This window comes from Coturnix japonica, chromosome 31, assembly GCF_054131305.1.
Source record: "Coturnix japonica strain WE chromosome 31, WE-NBRP24, whole genome shotgun sequence".
NCBI lineage: Eukaryota > Metazoa > Chordata > Aves > Galliformes > Phasianidae > Coturnix > Coturnix japonica.
This window is the reverse complement of record NC_140693.1, coordinates 5,606,132-5,623,729: the sequence shown is the minus strand read 5'-3', so window position 1 is coordinate 5,623,729 and position 17,598 is coordinate 5,606,132. Positions and strand designations below refer to the sequence as shown.

General features: G+C 45.0%; 1 protein-coding gene across 1 annotated transcript; it reads left to right on the top strand.

Moving 5' to 3' along the window:
- The first annotated feature begins 1,197 nt into the window (after positions 1 to 1,197).
- LOC146755695 (myosin-binding protein C, cardiac-type-like) lies at positions 1,198 to 7,412 on the top strand. The gene is made up of 3 exons (XM_085525384.1): positions 1,198 to 1,553; positions 3,198 to 3,466; positions 7,145 to 7,412. The coding sequence occupies exons 1-2, from the start codon at positions 1,394 to 1,396 to the stop codon at positions 3,443 to 3,445; spliced, it is 408 nt and encodes a 135-aa protein (XP_085381510.1). The 5' UTR covers positions 1,198 to 1,393; the 3' UTR covers positions 3,446 to 3,466; positions 7,145 to 7,412.
- The last annotated feature ends 10,186 nt before the right edge of the window (positions 7,413 to 17,598 follow it).

Here is a 17,598-nt window from a genome sequence, read left to right as displayed (position 1 = left end):
GATAGCAGTGCATTAACACACCAAAGGCTTTCCTTTATTCCTAGTTCTCCTATCTCATATCAACCTCCAGCTACCACTGAAGTGATACAAGTTCTGTTTCTGTGACAGAGACATGAATATCCTTATCTTTTGACATGTCACATGTGCAAGAGGCAGAACTTTCTGTAACAGATCTTAAGCACAGAAGTGCTTCTTCCAGCACTCATGCAGAGGGAGAAGTAGAAATGTCCCTATGATTTAATCTTCCATCTCTAAATGAGATACCAGACTTGCATCTCAAGAGCATTAAGACATCCATGTTGTTCTTCCTCAGAACCAGTCCTGGCTGTGAAATCCCCCCTAACAACTGGTGAAGCTGTAGCTGGAGGGGATGCCATGTTTACTACTGACCTTACAACAACGTGTTGCGGCACTTGGTACCTCAGTGGTAAAGTCTTACAGGAAAGCAAGACCTGCATCATCAAGAGAACCCAAACTACTCACAGCCTAATCATAAAGTAGGTCACCAAGAACGATGATGGAGCAGAAGTGAAATTTGTTGCCAAAAATGTTGATGTCAGCACCAAGATGAGAGTGAGAGGTATTTGCTTTGATCCTTCTCCTTTCCTCTTACAGTCAAGGCATAGTTGCTGTGATCTGATGATTAGAACTGGGGCTGCAGGCATTCACTGACTGTACCAAATACCTGAAATTGCATCCCATGGACTGACGTGAGTCCTGGTAATGACCTAAACATGATAGCACTGAGTGTAGGGTAAGCCAATCTACCCAGCTGCTTGGTATCTGAACCAGATTGCTTCATGCCAGCTGATGAATGTCTGCAGTTCACAGCTATTGGCCAGTGCATTCAGTCACCATGTTTACCACTGCATCACCATAGAGCAGTATTTTCAGCTCCAGGTTCAGACAGCCTTTCTGATTGCACTGGAATAGTTTGGAAGTAGGGGAGCAATCATTCCAATAATATCTCTATCAATCAGCTTTGCATGACAAAATATTACAAATAAACATTCGTTATGGGAGGAGCTGTTTGTCATTGGGTGGAAACCTCTGCAGAAGCATGTTTAGAGCATTATTAATCAGTAGAAGGAGATGTTTGGTTGATTTTTACTTAGTAAATCCGGCAAGAAGACCAAATGAAATATCTTGAATTGCTCAGCACTGACACAATGATGAGTGCAGGAACAGAAGGTGATACTTTTTCAGAGATCTTGCAGCAAACATTGACCACGTTAGCCTGATATCAATTGAAATAACGCGGCCTTTGCTCCTGACAGGTGCTGCAGTGAGATTTACCAAGAAGAGCAAAGATGTAGAAAAGATCTGCGCTCGGCTGCGTGAGGAAGCCAAACTGCAGGCTGAGCTTTCAGACACAGGTGCTACTGTGGAGTGGATGAAGGATGGGAAGGAGCTCAAGGCCAGTGGAAAATATGAGCTGCACATTGTGGGGAAGAAACACACCCTGAAAATTCACAGCGTCTCAATGGATGCTGCTGGAAGTTGTCAGTGCATCTGTGAGGGGGATAAAATGCTCTATCAGCTTTCAGTGAAAGGTATGTGACAGTCTGGGCTGTCCTCTTCCTGCCCAGGGCCAGCAGACTGCATTCACCTGACTCCCCGACAGTCCAGCTGTTGTCAGACAGCGTCTGGGGTGTTTTCAGTGGCTGTTTTGACTTGAACTGGCCAATCTGCTTTGTAGAGCCATTTGATTTCTGTGTTCTGTCCTGTGATTCGTCCCTAAGATATAGAGGAAATCAAGGGAAAGATAGGAAAAAGAGCATCCCAGCCTTCCTGCTCTTCTCTCAGGGTGGCCACAAGAGATGATGTAAACAGCTCTTTTTGTAGCAGTGATCCCAAATGTAGAAGAGACCTGTGAAGAGTCACAGGAACTAAATTGATGGAGAGCAGAACTTCCTGCCAAGGCTTGTCAGCTAGTCTTAATTTTGCTTTTCTTCTCTCTCTTTGTCATGTTAGCATGATATTTCATACTGGCAGGTCTGTCCACAGAATTAACTGGCACAGGCTGCCCAGGGAGGTGGTGGGATCCCTGGAGGTGTTCAGGAGCTGTCGAGATGTGGCCCTGATGGATGTTATCAGGGGACATGGTGGGGTGGGTTGGGGTTGGAATCAAAGGAGGACCCCCATGTATTTCATCAGGAAGCACTACTGGTAATAAGAACTTTGGAGCAAATCCTGGTAGGGCCACGCTCAGCTGGTCCAGTCCGGAGGCTGTTTCTCCTTACTGCAGTATCTGCAGTGAAAACCAGCAGCTGCTTTTGTGTGATTGGGCTCACATCCAGCAGTGGTGAGGGGACTACAATGATAAGAGACAGTTCCTGAAAAAATGAATGAAATTTGACTGTATGATAGGATGGAGTTAAATGTATTGACAGGATCTCAGTCATCCCAGTGTCCATCAGCTGGCTCTCGAGCTCCTAAATACAGGCATTCTGTAGAACGTTGTTGAATTTGTATTATACATGCGTGTTCTTGGAACTGCAGAACAAATGCATGCATAATCCAGACTTTGATTTTAGCAGCTCTGACTGCGCTGTCTCAACAGACCCAACTCAGTTGTGTGCGCTGTTTTGAAATGATATGTTAACAAGAAGTTGGAAAACAAGCTCAATTACCCTCAGTAAAATAGGACCGTGGACTTAGGCTTAAACTTTTGGCTAAGACAGTGGTGAGATTTTGAATCTTTGAAGTCAATTATTCCACTGTGTGTTAATAGGGGCCAGTTTTATCATCTAACTTTTGCACTCCAATTAATTTCCATAAAGGAATTCTGTTTTTCTTTTCAGTCCTAAGTGACATCTCCATCTTTTAGGCTCGATTTGTTTGCCAGGGGGTTACAGTGCAGTAATAGATACCCTCTCCATTGATTTCCTTCTAGTTTGCTTGTTCCAATTCTTTCCTCAGTTTTCCTATTTTAGACATTTTCTTGAAGCCTTGGGCTTCTTCCTTTGGCTCTGTCCCCTGTACAGTGTATGTCCTTCAACTTGTGGAGATAAGGTAATCTGGTACGTGGTTTATAAAAGCTGACAATTTGCCAGCTTCTGAATTAGAATCTAGCAATTAGAACTAGGATTAAACGTGCACGTTTGATCTTATGATAAATGAATGCCTCATGGTCACAAATGTCCCTGCAGTTCTTTACCATCATATGTATTTTGAGTGTCCATATTTTGTTTCAGCACTGGCAGACTTCATAATCAAAGAGACAACTGGAGGAGTTATCAGGGCAGTTGCTGGAAAACAAGCTGAATTTGTTTCTGAGACCTCTGAAGCCAATGTCATGGTGAAGTGGTACAAAAATGGCAAAGAAATCACGACCAGTAAGAAATTCACAATGGAAGATAAAGGGAAACTGCATAAGCTTGTGGCTTCAGCTGTAACGAAAGAAGACGAGGGAACATCTGCAAAATTGGAGATGACACTCTGATTTTTGATTGGAAAGTCTCAGGTAAGTTTGTGAGGCAAACATGGGATCACAATCCATGTAAAGCACTTCAGACTTAATTCATTTTATTTGTCCAGCCCTGTGGGTTTCCAGTATTTAGGACAAAGATTGCATAGCTCTATTGAAGCAATTCTGATCTTACTGTTGTCCCTATGCAAATCCACAGGATGAGCAAATAATGTAACTGTGTTGTGATGAATTCAGGACAGCCTTAGCTCCAACTGACGCTGGAGTCACGACTTGAGCCCTCACATCTGGGCTTCATTCTTCCAGTTCATGAATTGCCTCAGCGCTTACATCATCTTTAAACCTCTGACTGAAATCACAGAATCACAGAATCACAGAATTACCCGGGTTGGAAGGGACCTCAAGGATCATGTAGTTCCAACCCCCCTGCCTAGCAGGGCCACCAAACATACACATTTACTAGATCAGGTTGCCCAGGGCCCCGTCCAACCTGGTCTTGAACACCTCCAAGGACGGGGCATCCACAACCTCACTGGGCAGCCTGTTCCAGGACCTAACCACCCTTCTAGTAAAGAACTTTCCCCTAACATCCAACCTAAATCTTCCCTCCTTCAACTTAAAACCATTTCCCCTAGTCCTGCTATTATCAGCCCTTTCGAAGAGTTTACTCCCCTCCTGGGAGTAAGTTCCCTTCAGGTATTGAAAGGCTGCAATGAGGTCACCTCGCAACCTTCTCTTCTCCAGGCTGAACAAACCCAACTCCCTCAGCCTGTCCTCATAGGGGAGGTGCTCCAGCCCCCTGATCATCTTTGTGGCCCTCCTCTGGACCCTTTCCAAAATCTCCATATCTTTTTTGTACTGAGGGCTCCACACCTGGACACAGTACTCCAGATGGGGCCTCACAAGAGCAGAGTAGAGAGGGACGATCACCTCCCTATCCCTGCTGACCACCCCTCTCCTGATGGAGCCCAGGATCCCATTTGCTTTCCGGGCTGCCAGAGCGCACTGCTGGCTCATGTTAAGTTTCTCATCTATCAGGACCCCTAGGTCTTTTTCAGCCGAGCTGCTCTCAAGGACAACTCCTCCCAGCCTGTACAGGTGCCTGGGGTTCTTCCGACCCAAGTGCAAAACCTTGCACTTTGCTGTGTTGAACCTCATTAGGTTCACCCGAGCCCAGCTTTCCAGCCTGTCAAGGTCCCTCTGAATAGCATCTGTTCCCTCCACCGTATCGACTGCACCAGTCAGCTTGGTGTCGTCAGCAAACTTGCTGAGGGTGCACTCCATTCCCTCATCGATGTCATTAATAAAGATGTTAAAGAGCACCGGTCCCAAGACAGACCCTTGAGGGACGCCGCTCGTTACCGGCCTCCACCTGGACATAGAGCCATTGACCACCACCCTCTGTCTGCGGCCTTTCAACCAATTGCTTATCCATCTAGTTGTCCACCCATCAAATCCACCTCCCTCCAATTTGGAGATGAGGATGTGATGGGGGACCATGTCAAAGGCCTTGCTCAGGTCCAGGTAAATGACATCGGTCGCCTTCCCTTCATCCACCAACGCCGTCACTCCATCATAGAAGGCCACAAGATTAGTTAAGCATGACCTTCCCCTGGTGAAGCCATGCTGGCTGTCTCGGATCACATGCTCGTTCTTTATGTGATCAAGCATGTTGTCCAGGAGGATCTGTTCCATAATCTTCCCAGGCACAGAGGTGAGACTCACCGGCCTGTAGTTACCCGGGTCGTCCCTGCTCCCCTTCTTGTAAATGGGAGTGACGTGACCCTTCCTCCAATCATCCGGGACCTCACCTGACAGCCATGACTTCTCAAATATGATGGAGAGCGGCTCAGCAACCACCTCAGCCAGCTCCTTCAGGACCCTGGGATGCACGCCATCTGGCCCCATAGACTTATACTCATTCAGTCTAAGGAGGCACTCTCGGACTTGCTCTACCCTTACAGTGGGGAGGTAACATGAAATGGTCCTAAGTTCTTAACATTGGAAACCTGTCTCCTCTTTAGACAAATTAAACTCCATATTTGGAGAGTTCAGTGTCTCCTACTGTACCCGAACGATGCTGTGATCTCTGAGGTGTCTCCCTGAGGTGCTGTAAGCACAGCCATTAGCTCATAGTACAAGTAAAGCACTGTCAGGTCAAGCCTGGAGGAGTAATGCTTGTCACTGACATGTTCCTGTTCAGGGTGGAGCTGGAGGGTAAAATAACACAAGAAATTGTCATTGAAATTCAATATCAGTGAAATTCAGCTGGCTGCATTCACAGAACCTGGCATTGAGATCTGTTTTCTGGTTTATATCTTGAGCCTCTTTTCCATAACCCAGTCCTCATTTATGAACTGAAGCTCTACTGAAAGCCTTTCGCTGTGTATGCTCATGCTGCAGCGCAGCGCTTGTGACCTTTAACAGCACATTCACATTCCTCTGATCACAGGATCCTTAAGGTTGATTAAGACCCTCTAGTCTGACTGCTCACCCATCACCACCGTGATGCTCACCATCAGCTAGCTAAAAACTCAGCAGAGATGATAGATCAAGCACAACACTGGATTTGGGATGGCTAGAGATTCCTAAGATATTGAAGGATTGCTTGCAGGTGGTGTTGGCTCAGGTATTCACCCTGCATCCCACCTCCTGTTCTGTTTGGTTGAGAATCATGCATTCTGCAATTTCACTTTGTAATTCAAAGACTCTGGCTTTATCTGTTGAAAAACTGATCTAAAACAAGCCAAGAAGACTCCGTTGGAACTGGTTGATGCAGAACAAAGGCATCCCCAAAGGACAAGTTGCACTGTTTGATGAACATTATTGGATGAGAGCTAAGCTAAGATTTAAAAAGTTCTGGGGCTGTCTCTGAGCATCAAATACAGAGGAAGCCTGCATGATTCCCTGAGAATGGATACCTCCTACTTTGGTGTTGGGTTAAGGGAACACTGGCAGTAACTCCTATCACAAAATGTCACATGGCTCAGACAAAAAAGCCATCAAGAGTGCTTAATTAGGAGCACCAAATGGTCGCAAGATGGTCTTAGGGCAGGGAAGTAATCTATCTATGTGACATTGATTGGTGCTATTAGTTCTTCACAGCTTGACTCTAGAGGGACTGTTCTTCTTTGGTCACCTAGTTTTAAAACGATAGATGTCTCCTGTCTATTACAATTTTTAACGAATTATTTCTTCACTGATGCCATAAATGTGCCTGGCATAGCAATTGGCCTTGTTATATTCAGCGACTGAAAGCAACAGTTGTTGCTCTAAGAAATGCAATACTAAGCTAGGTCTGCCTGTAGCTGACAGCCATCAGCTTGCTCCTCAGGCAGGTTCTGTCTGGATGGAATGAAGGGCATGAAATACTGATGCGCTCATCAAACGCTGCTTGTTAGCTTAGAGACAAGGTGTTGAATAGGTTTGTTCATGTATTGCAAACACGTTACTTAGCTGCCTTCATTTTAGCTTCAGAAGAACATGTGCAGAATACAGAATTGATTAAAAGAAATAAGAACTGTCTGCATAGAACTTACTCTTTCCTTACACAGGAGAATCAAGCAGATGTTTGTATGTGAGTACCTCCAGAGGTGAAACTCGATCACCCAAATGTAATGAGCAGAGACATTACAATCAGTTCTAACTGTATCTTCATGCTGTGCTGAATAAGCCTGAGTCAGGATGTAAACCACTTTCTCTTTTTTTCTTCAGATGAAGCCATTAATTCTGTCAACAAGCCCAAAACGACTCCAGAAATATCAGTCAGTCCTTCTGAAGACCTGGAGCTGGTGTGTGAGGTGTCAGCTGCAAGCGGAGCTGTCGTATGGAAGAAAGATCAAACAGAGGTGAAGCAGGACCAGAGGACAACCATCATCTCCCAGGGGACGCACCGCAAGCTCATGGTCAAAAATGTGACCCTGAAAGACCAAGGGAGCTACAGCTGTGAAACAAAAGATGACAAAGCAACATTCCAAGTGAAAGTCAGAGGTGAGAAAATGCTTGAAATCCCAGAGATAAAGGAACGCTTCATTTGGTGTGTCTTGCATTTGGAGGATCAACTTACAGCCTCTCTGGTGCAAAACACTTTGGCTATAGGACTTTCTTTGTCATCTAGTGTCATAGCAACACTTTTCTACACGTGCTTTTCCATCGAGGAATGAATTACTGCAACAAACAATAGGCAAGGAGGGTAACTTGTGCAGCTCTTGTAGTCAGCTGGTGTCTGCAGGGTTACAGTGCAAGAGCACACCAGGCATGCAAGGAGTGAGAAAAGGGGAGGTGTTTCAAGAGATCTGGTTACAAAATTTGAATGACACAATTAGGTGGAAAATGCCACTAATCAGACTCATAAATGGCCTGGGTTGCAAAGCCCCACAGTGCTCATCCAGTTCCAACCCCCTTCTTCCTATGTGCAGGGTTGCCAAGCAGCAGCCCAGGCTGCCCAGAACCACATCCAGCCTGGCCTTGAATGCCTGCAGGGATGGAGCATCCACAGTCTCCTTGGGCAACCTGTTCTGGAGGGCCGTTCCCTTCTGATTTACTGGAAATGTAGAGAGACATGAGAAGAAAAAAAGATAAGGGAGAAGGTTCAGTAGTGCATGCAGGTGTTCTAAATCTCATGTCCAAATCTGCTATCAGACTGCGAAATGTTTAGCTTTGTGATATGATGTGATATGATATGATATATCATATGAATGTGATATGAAATGATATGCTTATCATTTCCCAAGGCAAAATAGAGGGGAAAGTGTTTTCTTGTCTTAATGAGGCATCACGATGCTCTCTGTGAAGGGCAAGTATAGTGAAAATGGGGAACTGGACTTAGCTCTGCAGCAGACTACAGCAAAACGGTGTGACTGTTGTGATGTCCCTGCAGAGAAAGAAGACGTGTTTACAAACAAGGACAAGGTACAAAAAGAGGTGAAGGCTGTACTGACTCAAAATGCCACGCTGAGCTGCGAGGTGGCCCAGGAGAAGACAGAGGTGAAGTGGTACAAGGAGGGGAAACTGATCACCTGGAGCAAGAAGTTCAAGGCTGAGTCAGAGGGCAAACAGCGTCGGCTGGTGGTGAGCCAGGTGGAGAAGAAAGATGCAGGGGAGTACAGCTGCGAGGCTGCTGGCCAGAAACTCACCTTCAAGATTCATGTAACTGGTAGGAAACACATTTTGGTTGATATTCTTTGATTATTCCAGTCTGGCTGTGGAAACGTCTGTGTGAATGTGTCCTCTTGATTCTGCCATGAAACTGTTTTGGGGAGGATGAAAAGAAATGCTTACAAACGTGCAGCTAAAATGATTATTTGTTTTTAACAGTGTTTCATCCAGCTCTTCCCCAACGACTACTTTTATAATGAGCTGTCCATGGATGTCCAACTGTGATTTGTACAATGTGCAACACTGCTCTACCAATTGATATTTCAACAGTAGTAGTTACAGTTCTCTACTGTGGCTGCACTGAGAAGGTTTGGTTGTTGGTGTCCTAAGAACTTTTAGTCAGAGGCATTGCACTTGCCTTTGGTTTGTTGAATCGCACGTTGACGACCATTCGTTCCATGTTCTGTAAATGTAATGACCAGTCATGAATCCATTGATACCTTTCTAATTGTACGTTTCTCATTAGTCTGAGAGTTTAGCACGGAGGCAGATCTCTCACTCCAGCTGCAGTAGAGATTGCTCTGGTGTCAGTATATTTTGCACAAGATCCGGTACATTTTAACTTAGACTCCAGATAGCCATGGGCACATCAGCTGCATTCTGAGTGACCATTAGTGAGCTGGCTGATGACGAGGGTTTGTCTTCTGTTTTATTTGAAGCTGCACTCTGCTGGTTTTTGCTCGTAAGTCAGCTTGTTCTCTGTTAACTTTACAGTTCTCGTCTTGTATTCTGAGCTGATCAGGACAGGGAATCTGTTTTCTCCTCTTCTTTCTTATGGCAGTGAACACATTGGAGCTTAATCCTGGTCAAGGTTTGGCATTTGGTCAGCTATGTGGAGGAGCAACTGTATTGGGAGTCTACTGCCTTTCTGCTCACACAGACCTGGTGTCCTTGCAGGGCATAGCTTGCGTTCTGTTCCCTTGTAAAGGTTGCAGTCTTTGCTCTCTCCATCTTGGGGCATTCTGCTCCTTCAGTCCCTGGTGTGCAATATATCTCTGCTCCTGTAGTAGACAGTTTTGCTGCTGCCTGCGGTGTAGACTCTAAACCATCAGCTCTTACTATTCCCACACCACGTGGATGTGATTCTGGGGCCTTTGGATCTGTTCCGTGAGTTGTGTAGCTCATGCTTTTGGCTCAGGAAACTGGCAGTTTCAGCAAATAGTGGATTACAGAAAGGGTAGATTTGGGAGGTATCTGTCAGAGAAAATGAAATATGAACGATGACAGAAAGACTATGGAAACAGCTGGAATCTACCAAGTTAATCCTCAGCAGCCAAAGCCAGCCCACATCTTATTGCAGAGGTGTAGGGAGAAAACACAGCAATGTAGTGCTTTTACAGTTGAATTTTGCTAGCTGAGGGCTATTATTAGCTGTTTGCCTCAGAAACCAAAGGTTTTCTGTTCTCTTTCAGACCAGATGAGCTCATGGCTGCACAGGGTAATGTGATACTTCCTCCTCTGCCATACGTGGAGAGTGCTTGCCTAGCTACTGTTGCTGTATTTCTCATGTGTACCACTGTAACATGATGTGCAAGTCCAGCCCTCACTGCAGAATGATGTGGTGTGAAAGTCAGGAGGGATTATGAGTACTCTTGGAGTGGTTGGCTCTTTCACTACAGAAATCCTCATCTTACTAGCTTCTCCCAAAGTGCAACGGCTTTCTGAGTCTTAATTTCTCCTCTTACCATTGCACTCAGAAAGCTTTTCAGGGTTCCTCTACCCCAGGGTTCCACTGGCAGCACAGAACAATCCCATTTTAAGGACATGTTGAATGTTAGGTGCTGAGTGTTGAGCATTATGGGATGCAGATTAGACCTTCTTGCTTAAAAGAAACAAGTGCTGCACACCTTGGAAACCTATAGAAAACTAGAGTAAAAAGGGCTGATTCTGCCATCTCATTATCTCAGTATTTGTGGTGCATGCTGAAATCCTTATTTGAAGTGGGCCAAAGCTCCATTGCATTTGTGAGAAGTTTTGCATCACCTGGTTGGTCTAGGCCATGTTTGTTGTCTTGCTAATAAGCAACCCTTCTGATCTTCATCAAATCATTGTGGTTGGAAAAGACCACAAAGATCCCCACATCCAGCCTCAACCCATCCTACCATGCACACTGCCCACGTCCCTCAGTGCCACATCTCCATGGTTATTGAACACTCCCAGGGATGGTGACCCCACCACCTCCCTGCAAAGCTGTGCCACCACATCACGATTCCTCTTCAGAAGAAGTTTTTCTTAACATCCAACTTGAACCTTCTCTGAAAATCATCAGTCAGAACAGGGGCTGTTGAAGATGGGCGGAGAGAATGATGCTTTTGCAGTCAATACAAGCAGGGAGATCAAATGTAGAGTGTATCAACTGCATTCTTGCATTGGCTTGCTGCCCTGCTCCCTCGCCTTCAGTGGACTGCAGTGCTGGTGGTAGAGCTGTGGTGTGAATCCTGGGATTGCACGTACTGCAACGGTCAGCAGCACAGGAACTTGAGCTGAACTTACCCTCCTGGGCAGCTGCTGCCACTCAGAATTCAGACAGCATGCAGAGGAGAAAGTCATGAAGGAAGGGAAAGGGATGGCAGCAGAAGGCTTCACAGAGTGACAGCGGGGAGGAAGGAGATAGGGGACAGGTCCTGGAAGGGTTTGCCATGACTGCTGGGGAGCAGGAGCCTTCCCGGTCACCTGAGCTGGGTATGCCTGAAGATGCTTGCATGAATGATCTGAATGAGTGGTCTTCCATGTCTCCACTGCAAATAAAAGGCAATGTCAATCCCCCTCACAACTGCTAGTCCTGCATTCATGCTTGGAGCCTCTGTCTTGGTATCAGCATCAGGACCCTGGGATCTTTCCTGGGACCCAAACAAGCATTGGAAGCTTATTCAAAATTGCTCTGCTGTTAGAAGCTGGCTAGCACTAGAGAAGTCCATGATGTAAGTGCGTCAGAAATATTCTGCACTTCTACAGCCTTTTGTAGGGCAAACCATGGAATAGAAATGGAAGCCCATTTATTTAGGGTTTATCTGTTCTCCCACGCCTCAAATAGGAACTAGCATGAACGCTCTCAGCAACCAGTTGTTGGTAAAAGGAGAATCAGATAAAACAGTCATTAAAGTAATCAATAAAAGATTCAATGTATCAATCGATCCCACTTAGCAAAGTGATTAACTGAATCACCTTAACTGAAGTGTGTATGCCTAACTAATTACACTTGATATCTTTCTGATGCTAACTCCATTTGTTGACACAAAGGGTAAGGTGGGCTTTAAACACTTTCTTCTATATGTGTTAGGTATTAAGAGGAGATTACCTCAGCCAGTTCTCTGAAGAATCAGGGGTTGCTGAGAGTACAAAACCATGCTTTATGCATAAAACCGAGCTACAAAATCTAATGTAGGCCAAGTATTCACCATATTAAGGGCTATATCATTCCCATAGGGTAGAGTCAAAAGATGGTTTTCTGCTCTTAAATTTCTATGGTTTCCTGATTTTGAGGTCTTCACTTCATAATTGAGCTGTATTTGGCTGATCTCCAGTGCAGAGTGGAGCAATATCAAAAAGACAGACAGATGAAGATCTGTCACTGTCTTCATTAGAAGAAATCTGAAAATTAGGAGTCCAAGCTGATAGTAAAGACTACCCAGAGGGATGGGATGACCATAGGGACTGTGCTGAGGATGCATTATAATGTGTGATAAACACTGTGAAGCAGAGTTGCTCCAGGAAATGGTCCAATACAACATAGAAGCAACTTTTAATGTCTTCCAGTCACAAGTTGCTCATATCTAATGTATATTTTACCCAGTGTTTTCCAGTTCCAGAAGCAGAGGATGCCTTTATCAACAAGCAGAAGGTGCAGAAGGAGGTGAAGGCTGCACCAACAGAAAATGCCACGCTGAGCTGCGAGGTGGCCCAGGAGAAGACGGAGGTGAAGTGGTACAAGGAGGGGAAACTGATCACCTCGAGCAAGAAGTTCAAGGCTGAGTCAGAGGGCAAACAGCGTCGGCTGGTGGTGAGCCAGGTGGAGAAGAAAGATGCAGGGGAGTACAGCTGCGAGGCTGCTGGCCAGAAACTCACCTTCATGATTCATGTCACAGGTGAGAGAAATTGTTTCGACTGTATTGAACCCCCCAACAAAGAAGGAGGGGAAAGTTAAGTGGTTTGACACATTTAACCCCAGCATTCAGTGATGTAGACGGTGCTTAAATTCTGTTTAATTTGTGTACATTCCTGTTTGCCTTCTGAAGCTATGAACACAGAGGACTTGGGTAGCCTCAGCTTAAGACAGGCTGGAAATAATTTGGGAATTTCCCTGGGGATCTCAAGTAGATGCAATGATAGCAAAATGAGAAGTCAATAATTTCAGGGGAAATTAAAGAATATTAAAGATATCTTCAGGGCACAAGCACACCCCTGCAAATGCTTCTTCCTAAATAGTCTCAGAGACAGCATTTGGTCACAATGCTAGACGGCAGCATTGGTGGTTTCTATTAAATTAAAGAAACCTGCAACTAAAAAGGTTTTCCAGTATTTTCTTTTGTTTTCTTCTCTATAGCAGGTACAAAAGAAATGCTTAAAAATAGAAAGGCTTCAAGCTGGTGCTTTTCTTTCCAAAATGTAGGAAGACAGGCGTTCTATTTATTAGGAGAGTCTGATAAGAAAGTGGAAAAAGGCTTTTTACCAGGGTCTGTAGCAACATAAGAAGGGGCAATGGTTTCAAAAGTGAAGAGGGTAGACTCAGTTTGGACATGAGAAAAGTTCTTTATGATGAGGGTAGTGATACACTGGAACAGATTGTCCAGTGAAGGTTGTGGGTGACTCATCATTGTAGTGTCCAAGGGCAGGCTGGATGGTGACCCTGGGCAGCCTCATTTAGTGAATGATGTCCCTGACCACGGCAAGAGGTTGGACTGGATGATCTTTAAAGCTTCCTTCTATACCCAAACCGTTCTATGATTCCATAGGGGAAACCATTTTATTACTGCCTCTGAAAACTCAGGGGATATTAGAATTGTTTTCAGAAATAAGTAGGTGAGAAAAATACATTTCCTCACTATGACTTAATCACAAACAGAATTTAACCTTGACCCTCACCTGGCTTTTGCTGGCAAAGCAACTTACAGCTGTCAGCTTGTTTGGACAATTTAATGCCTGTCCCCTTGTATGAAACAGACTTTTCAATGACTGCGTATGCTGGTGTGCTGCTGGACAGTGGGGAAAGGGGTGTTTTTTAATTTTTGAAGATTTTGGAACATGATACTGGTGGAAATGAAAACAAGTTTAGGGCTATCTAAGCTGTTTTGGTCTGGCAGGGAGGAAGTTCTTCACTGGCAATTGATATAGTTCAGATGTTGGCATTCAGTTCATAGCACTGTCAGGAAATGTGAGTGGGAAAGCTGTCCTCAACGGTACAGTCCAAAGACTAATTTGGGCATTTGGGGAAGGCTGTGTAGAAAAGATTCATGTCTTAAATGTGCCCATTTGCCTTAAATTCCAGAACCAGAATATGCTTTTATCAACAAGGAGAAGGTGCAGAAGGAGGTGAAGGCTGCACCAACAGAAAATGCCACGCTGAGCTGCGAGGTGGCCCAGGAGAAGACGGAGGTGAAGTGGTACAAGGAGGGGAAACTGATCACCTGGAGCAAGAAGTTCAAGGCTGAGTCAGAGGGCAAACAGCGTCGGCTGGTGGTGAGCCAGGTGGAGAAGAAAGATGCAGGGGAGTACAGCTGCGAGGCTGCTGGCCAGAAACTCACCTTCAAGATTCATGTCACAGGTGAGACAGGTGTTGTATGAAATACAGCAGAGAACAGTAAAGTAAAATCTAGTTTCTATTATACAGTGATCCAGGTGCAGTAGTCTGTGCTGAGGTTTTTCCCCTATACTTGATTGCCGGAGTTTGTAGCAAGTATTTGGATTTAGTATGGCACAAAGACCTGTTTCAGTCTGTCTGTAGAATAATAATTACTGATATATGTACAATGGAAGCAATATTCAAGATATTATTCAAATCTCTCCTGTGCCTGAGATCCCAAACTGTAATTCTTGTTCACCGAAACATTTGACTAAGATAAGTATGTGCAGTGAGGCTGGAGTGCATGTTCTACGTGCAGCCTTTCATGGCAGGAGAAGCAGGAACTTCTCCTAGTAGTACACTGCCTTTTTACTATGCCTTTATGTTGGAGGCTGCATCTGGATAGGTGAGTCTGCTACTCACAGTAAGAGACCTGGTAGAGCTGACTATTCCCAGAGCTCAAAGTAAGATAGATATCTGCAAATCACACACAAAGAACAAAGGACTGCGTTGGTGAGCATATTTCCTTTGTGCCTTTGACAGTCACAGTTGTGGCAATGGTAGAGGCCATGAGGAGTCTGTTCGGGAAGCCAGGAGTACTGTTCTGGGTCATGAAAAGGCAGCCAGTGGTTTGACTATCGCATGTTTATGTGTTTTGATGTTTCACAGTGGGTCTTAAGCAAAAGGAACTCAGGTTTTGGTTGCCTGCAGGACAGATGTTCTTTTGGGTTCAATATGTTTGCATAGTGACTTGCAACCATGGGACTGGTGTTCAAGGACCCTCTTGGTTCCTTCAGTTCCTAGGTTCTTTCTTGCCTAGATTTGACACTTTGTTTCAACAGAAGAGCTGATATTCTCTAGTGAAGGCTATTAGTTTGGGCCCAAGTGGTAACCTAAACCTGTTCCAACCTGTACATAAAAACCTGCAAGATGGTCTCATTTCAGTCCTTCTGTTTTTCTTTTCTTCCCTCAGAGCCAAAACCTGTGTTTATAAACCAGGAGCAGGTACAGAAAGAGGTGAGTGCTGCCCTGGCAGCAAGTGCCTCCCTCAGCTGTGAAGTAGCACAGGATCCAACTGGAGTAAAATGGTACAAGGATGGAAGACTGCTTGCCTCCTCCAGAAAGTTCAGAATGGAATCTGTGGGCAAAACACGGCGTCTGGTTGTGGAGCAGCTGGAGAAGAAAGATGCTGGAGAATACATCTGTGAGGCTGCTGGCCAGAAGATGACCTTCGAGCTGGAAACAACTGGTGAGCATTCAGAAATTCTCAGCCAGGATTTTGTAGCCTTGTTGTGAACTGGGTTTTAGGGTGAAATCTGAGTTTTCTTTGCACCTGACAGTGTGAGAATTTGCTCTGGCCCTTTGTGTACCTCCCCGGTGCTCAGCTGTTCCTTCCCTTACTTGGGGATAACGTCATTTATTCAAGGTGATGTCCAAACGGGCTTGTTAACAGTCCTCTGCAGTGCGTTAAGCTGTCATATGTCAGCAAGAATTTATGCATGTTCTATAGCCATTCCTACATGTTGAAAACACTGCACTGTGCTTAAGCTTCAGCATATGTTCCAGTAAGTACAGTTCCATTAATTCTAGGGAATTGGGTGAATTAAGCATAGATCTGAAGGCTGCCTTTGCCCAGTGCAGAGATGGAAGGACTAATGTAGATTTGACTTGATATTTTCCCTTCTAGGATGGGAAGGAGCTCTGTCAAAGTAAAAGAAGTGGGCATTACTTCCCAGGGAAATAAGAGAAGTCTCATTATTCACAGGTGGTGAACTCTCATTTTCTCTCTCAGTCTGCAACCAGGTTGAGTTGCTGTTTCAGTACAGGCTGTTTTATGCAGGAACTCTGCTCCTGAGGTTAATCCAAGTTGTATCCAGGCCCTTCAGAAGGAAAGGGAAATAGCAGCACAGAAATATGGTCTGATTCTGACATAAATAAATGCAGACCTGGAGAGTTAAAAGGGATTGTGTGATGTTCAAAGGATTTTGAAGCAAAGATGTCCCCTAGGTAAGATTTGTGGCTGACATTCCCCATGCATTGTGGGCACACAAGCTAAGGAGAGACGAGTGATGAGCATGCAGAGAAGCCAATGGTTCAGACAGGTTTGTAGTGACATGACACTGTAGAGTCCTGTCTATTTCTCCTTGGCATAGTTTGGAAAATAAAGATGAGGTAATTGGTGGTAACCAATATGGCTTCATCAAGGTCAAGCCATGCCTGACAAACTTGGTGGCCTTTCATGATGGAGTAACAGCATCAGTGGATAATGGGAGAGCAACTGACATCATCTACATGGACCTGTGCAGAGCATTTGATCCCATCCTGCATGACATCCTGGTCACCAAACTGGAGAATAATGGTTTTGATGGATGGACCAGTTGCAAGATAGGGAACTGTCTGGATGGTCACACTCAGAGAGCTGCAGTCAATAGCTCAGTGTCCAGGTGGAGGGTGGTGTTGGGACCAGTGTTATTTAACATTTTTGTAGGCAACATGGAGAGTGGAATCAAATGAACCCTCAGCAAGTTTGCAGATGACACCAAGCAGAGCGGTGCTGTTGATGTGCTAGAGGGAAGGGATGCTACCCAGAGGGACCTGGACAGGCTGGAGAGGTGGGCCCTTGGCAGCCTCATGAACTTGAGTGTGGCCAAGTACAAGGCCCTGCACCTGGGTCAGGGCAATCCCAAGCACAGGCACAGGCTTAGAGGAGAATGATTTGAGAGAAGCCTTGACCCTGAGGAGAAGAGTTGGTGTGGAGGGAGGTGTCCCTGCCTATAGCAGGGGGACTGGAACTAAATGACCTTAAAGATTCAGTCAGTTCTATTGTTTTTCTACCCTTAATTTTGCTTGAAAGTTTTTAGAATAAATGAGGTTCTGGTTTCCATGAAAAGTGTTTGCAGGGAGCTCCATTGTAGCTAGTAAGTCTATCTTTAAGTTCTCGGGCAATAATGCATTGACTGTGTTGAAAAGGGAAATGACTCAGGAATGGATGATGGTTTAGAATAAAACCTAATCCTACTTATTTTCTATGCAAATATGTGTAAGGAAAAGATGCTTCAGTTCTGGAAATTTCAGTTCTGGAAATACCCTGACAAATATATCTCTACTGTTTCACAGCTGGAGATATCAAGATTGTTAAACCACTGGAAGATGTGGAAGTGAATGAATATGGGAGTGCATCTTTTGTCTGTGAGATTTCACAAGATGAGGTTCAGAGCCAGTGGTACAAAGA

Bases quoted from the DNA above. Each gene is read 5' to 3' on its own strand.
- LOC146755695 (XM_085525384.1), top strand. From the start codon at position 1,394: ATGAAGGATGGGAAGGAGCTCAAGGCCAGTGGAAAATATGAGCTGCAC. The intron at 1,554-3,197 runs GTATGTGACAGT...ATTTTGTTTCAG, and splicing joins CTATCAGCTTTCAGTGAAAG to CACTGGCAGACTTCATAATC.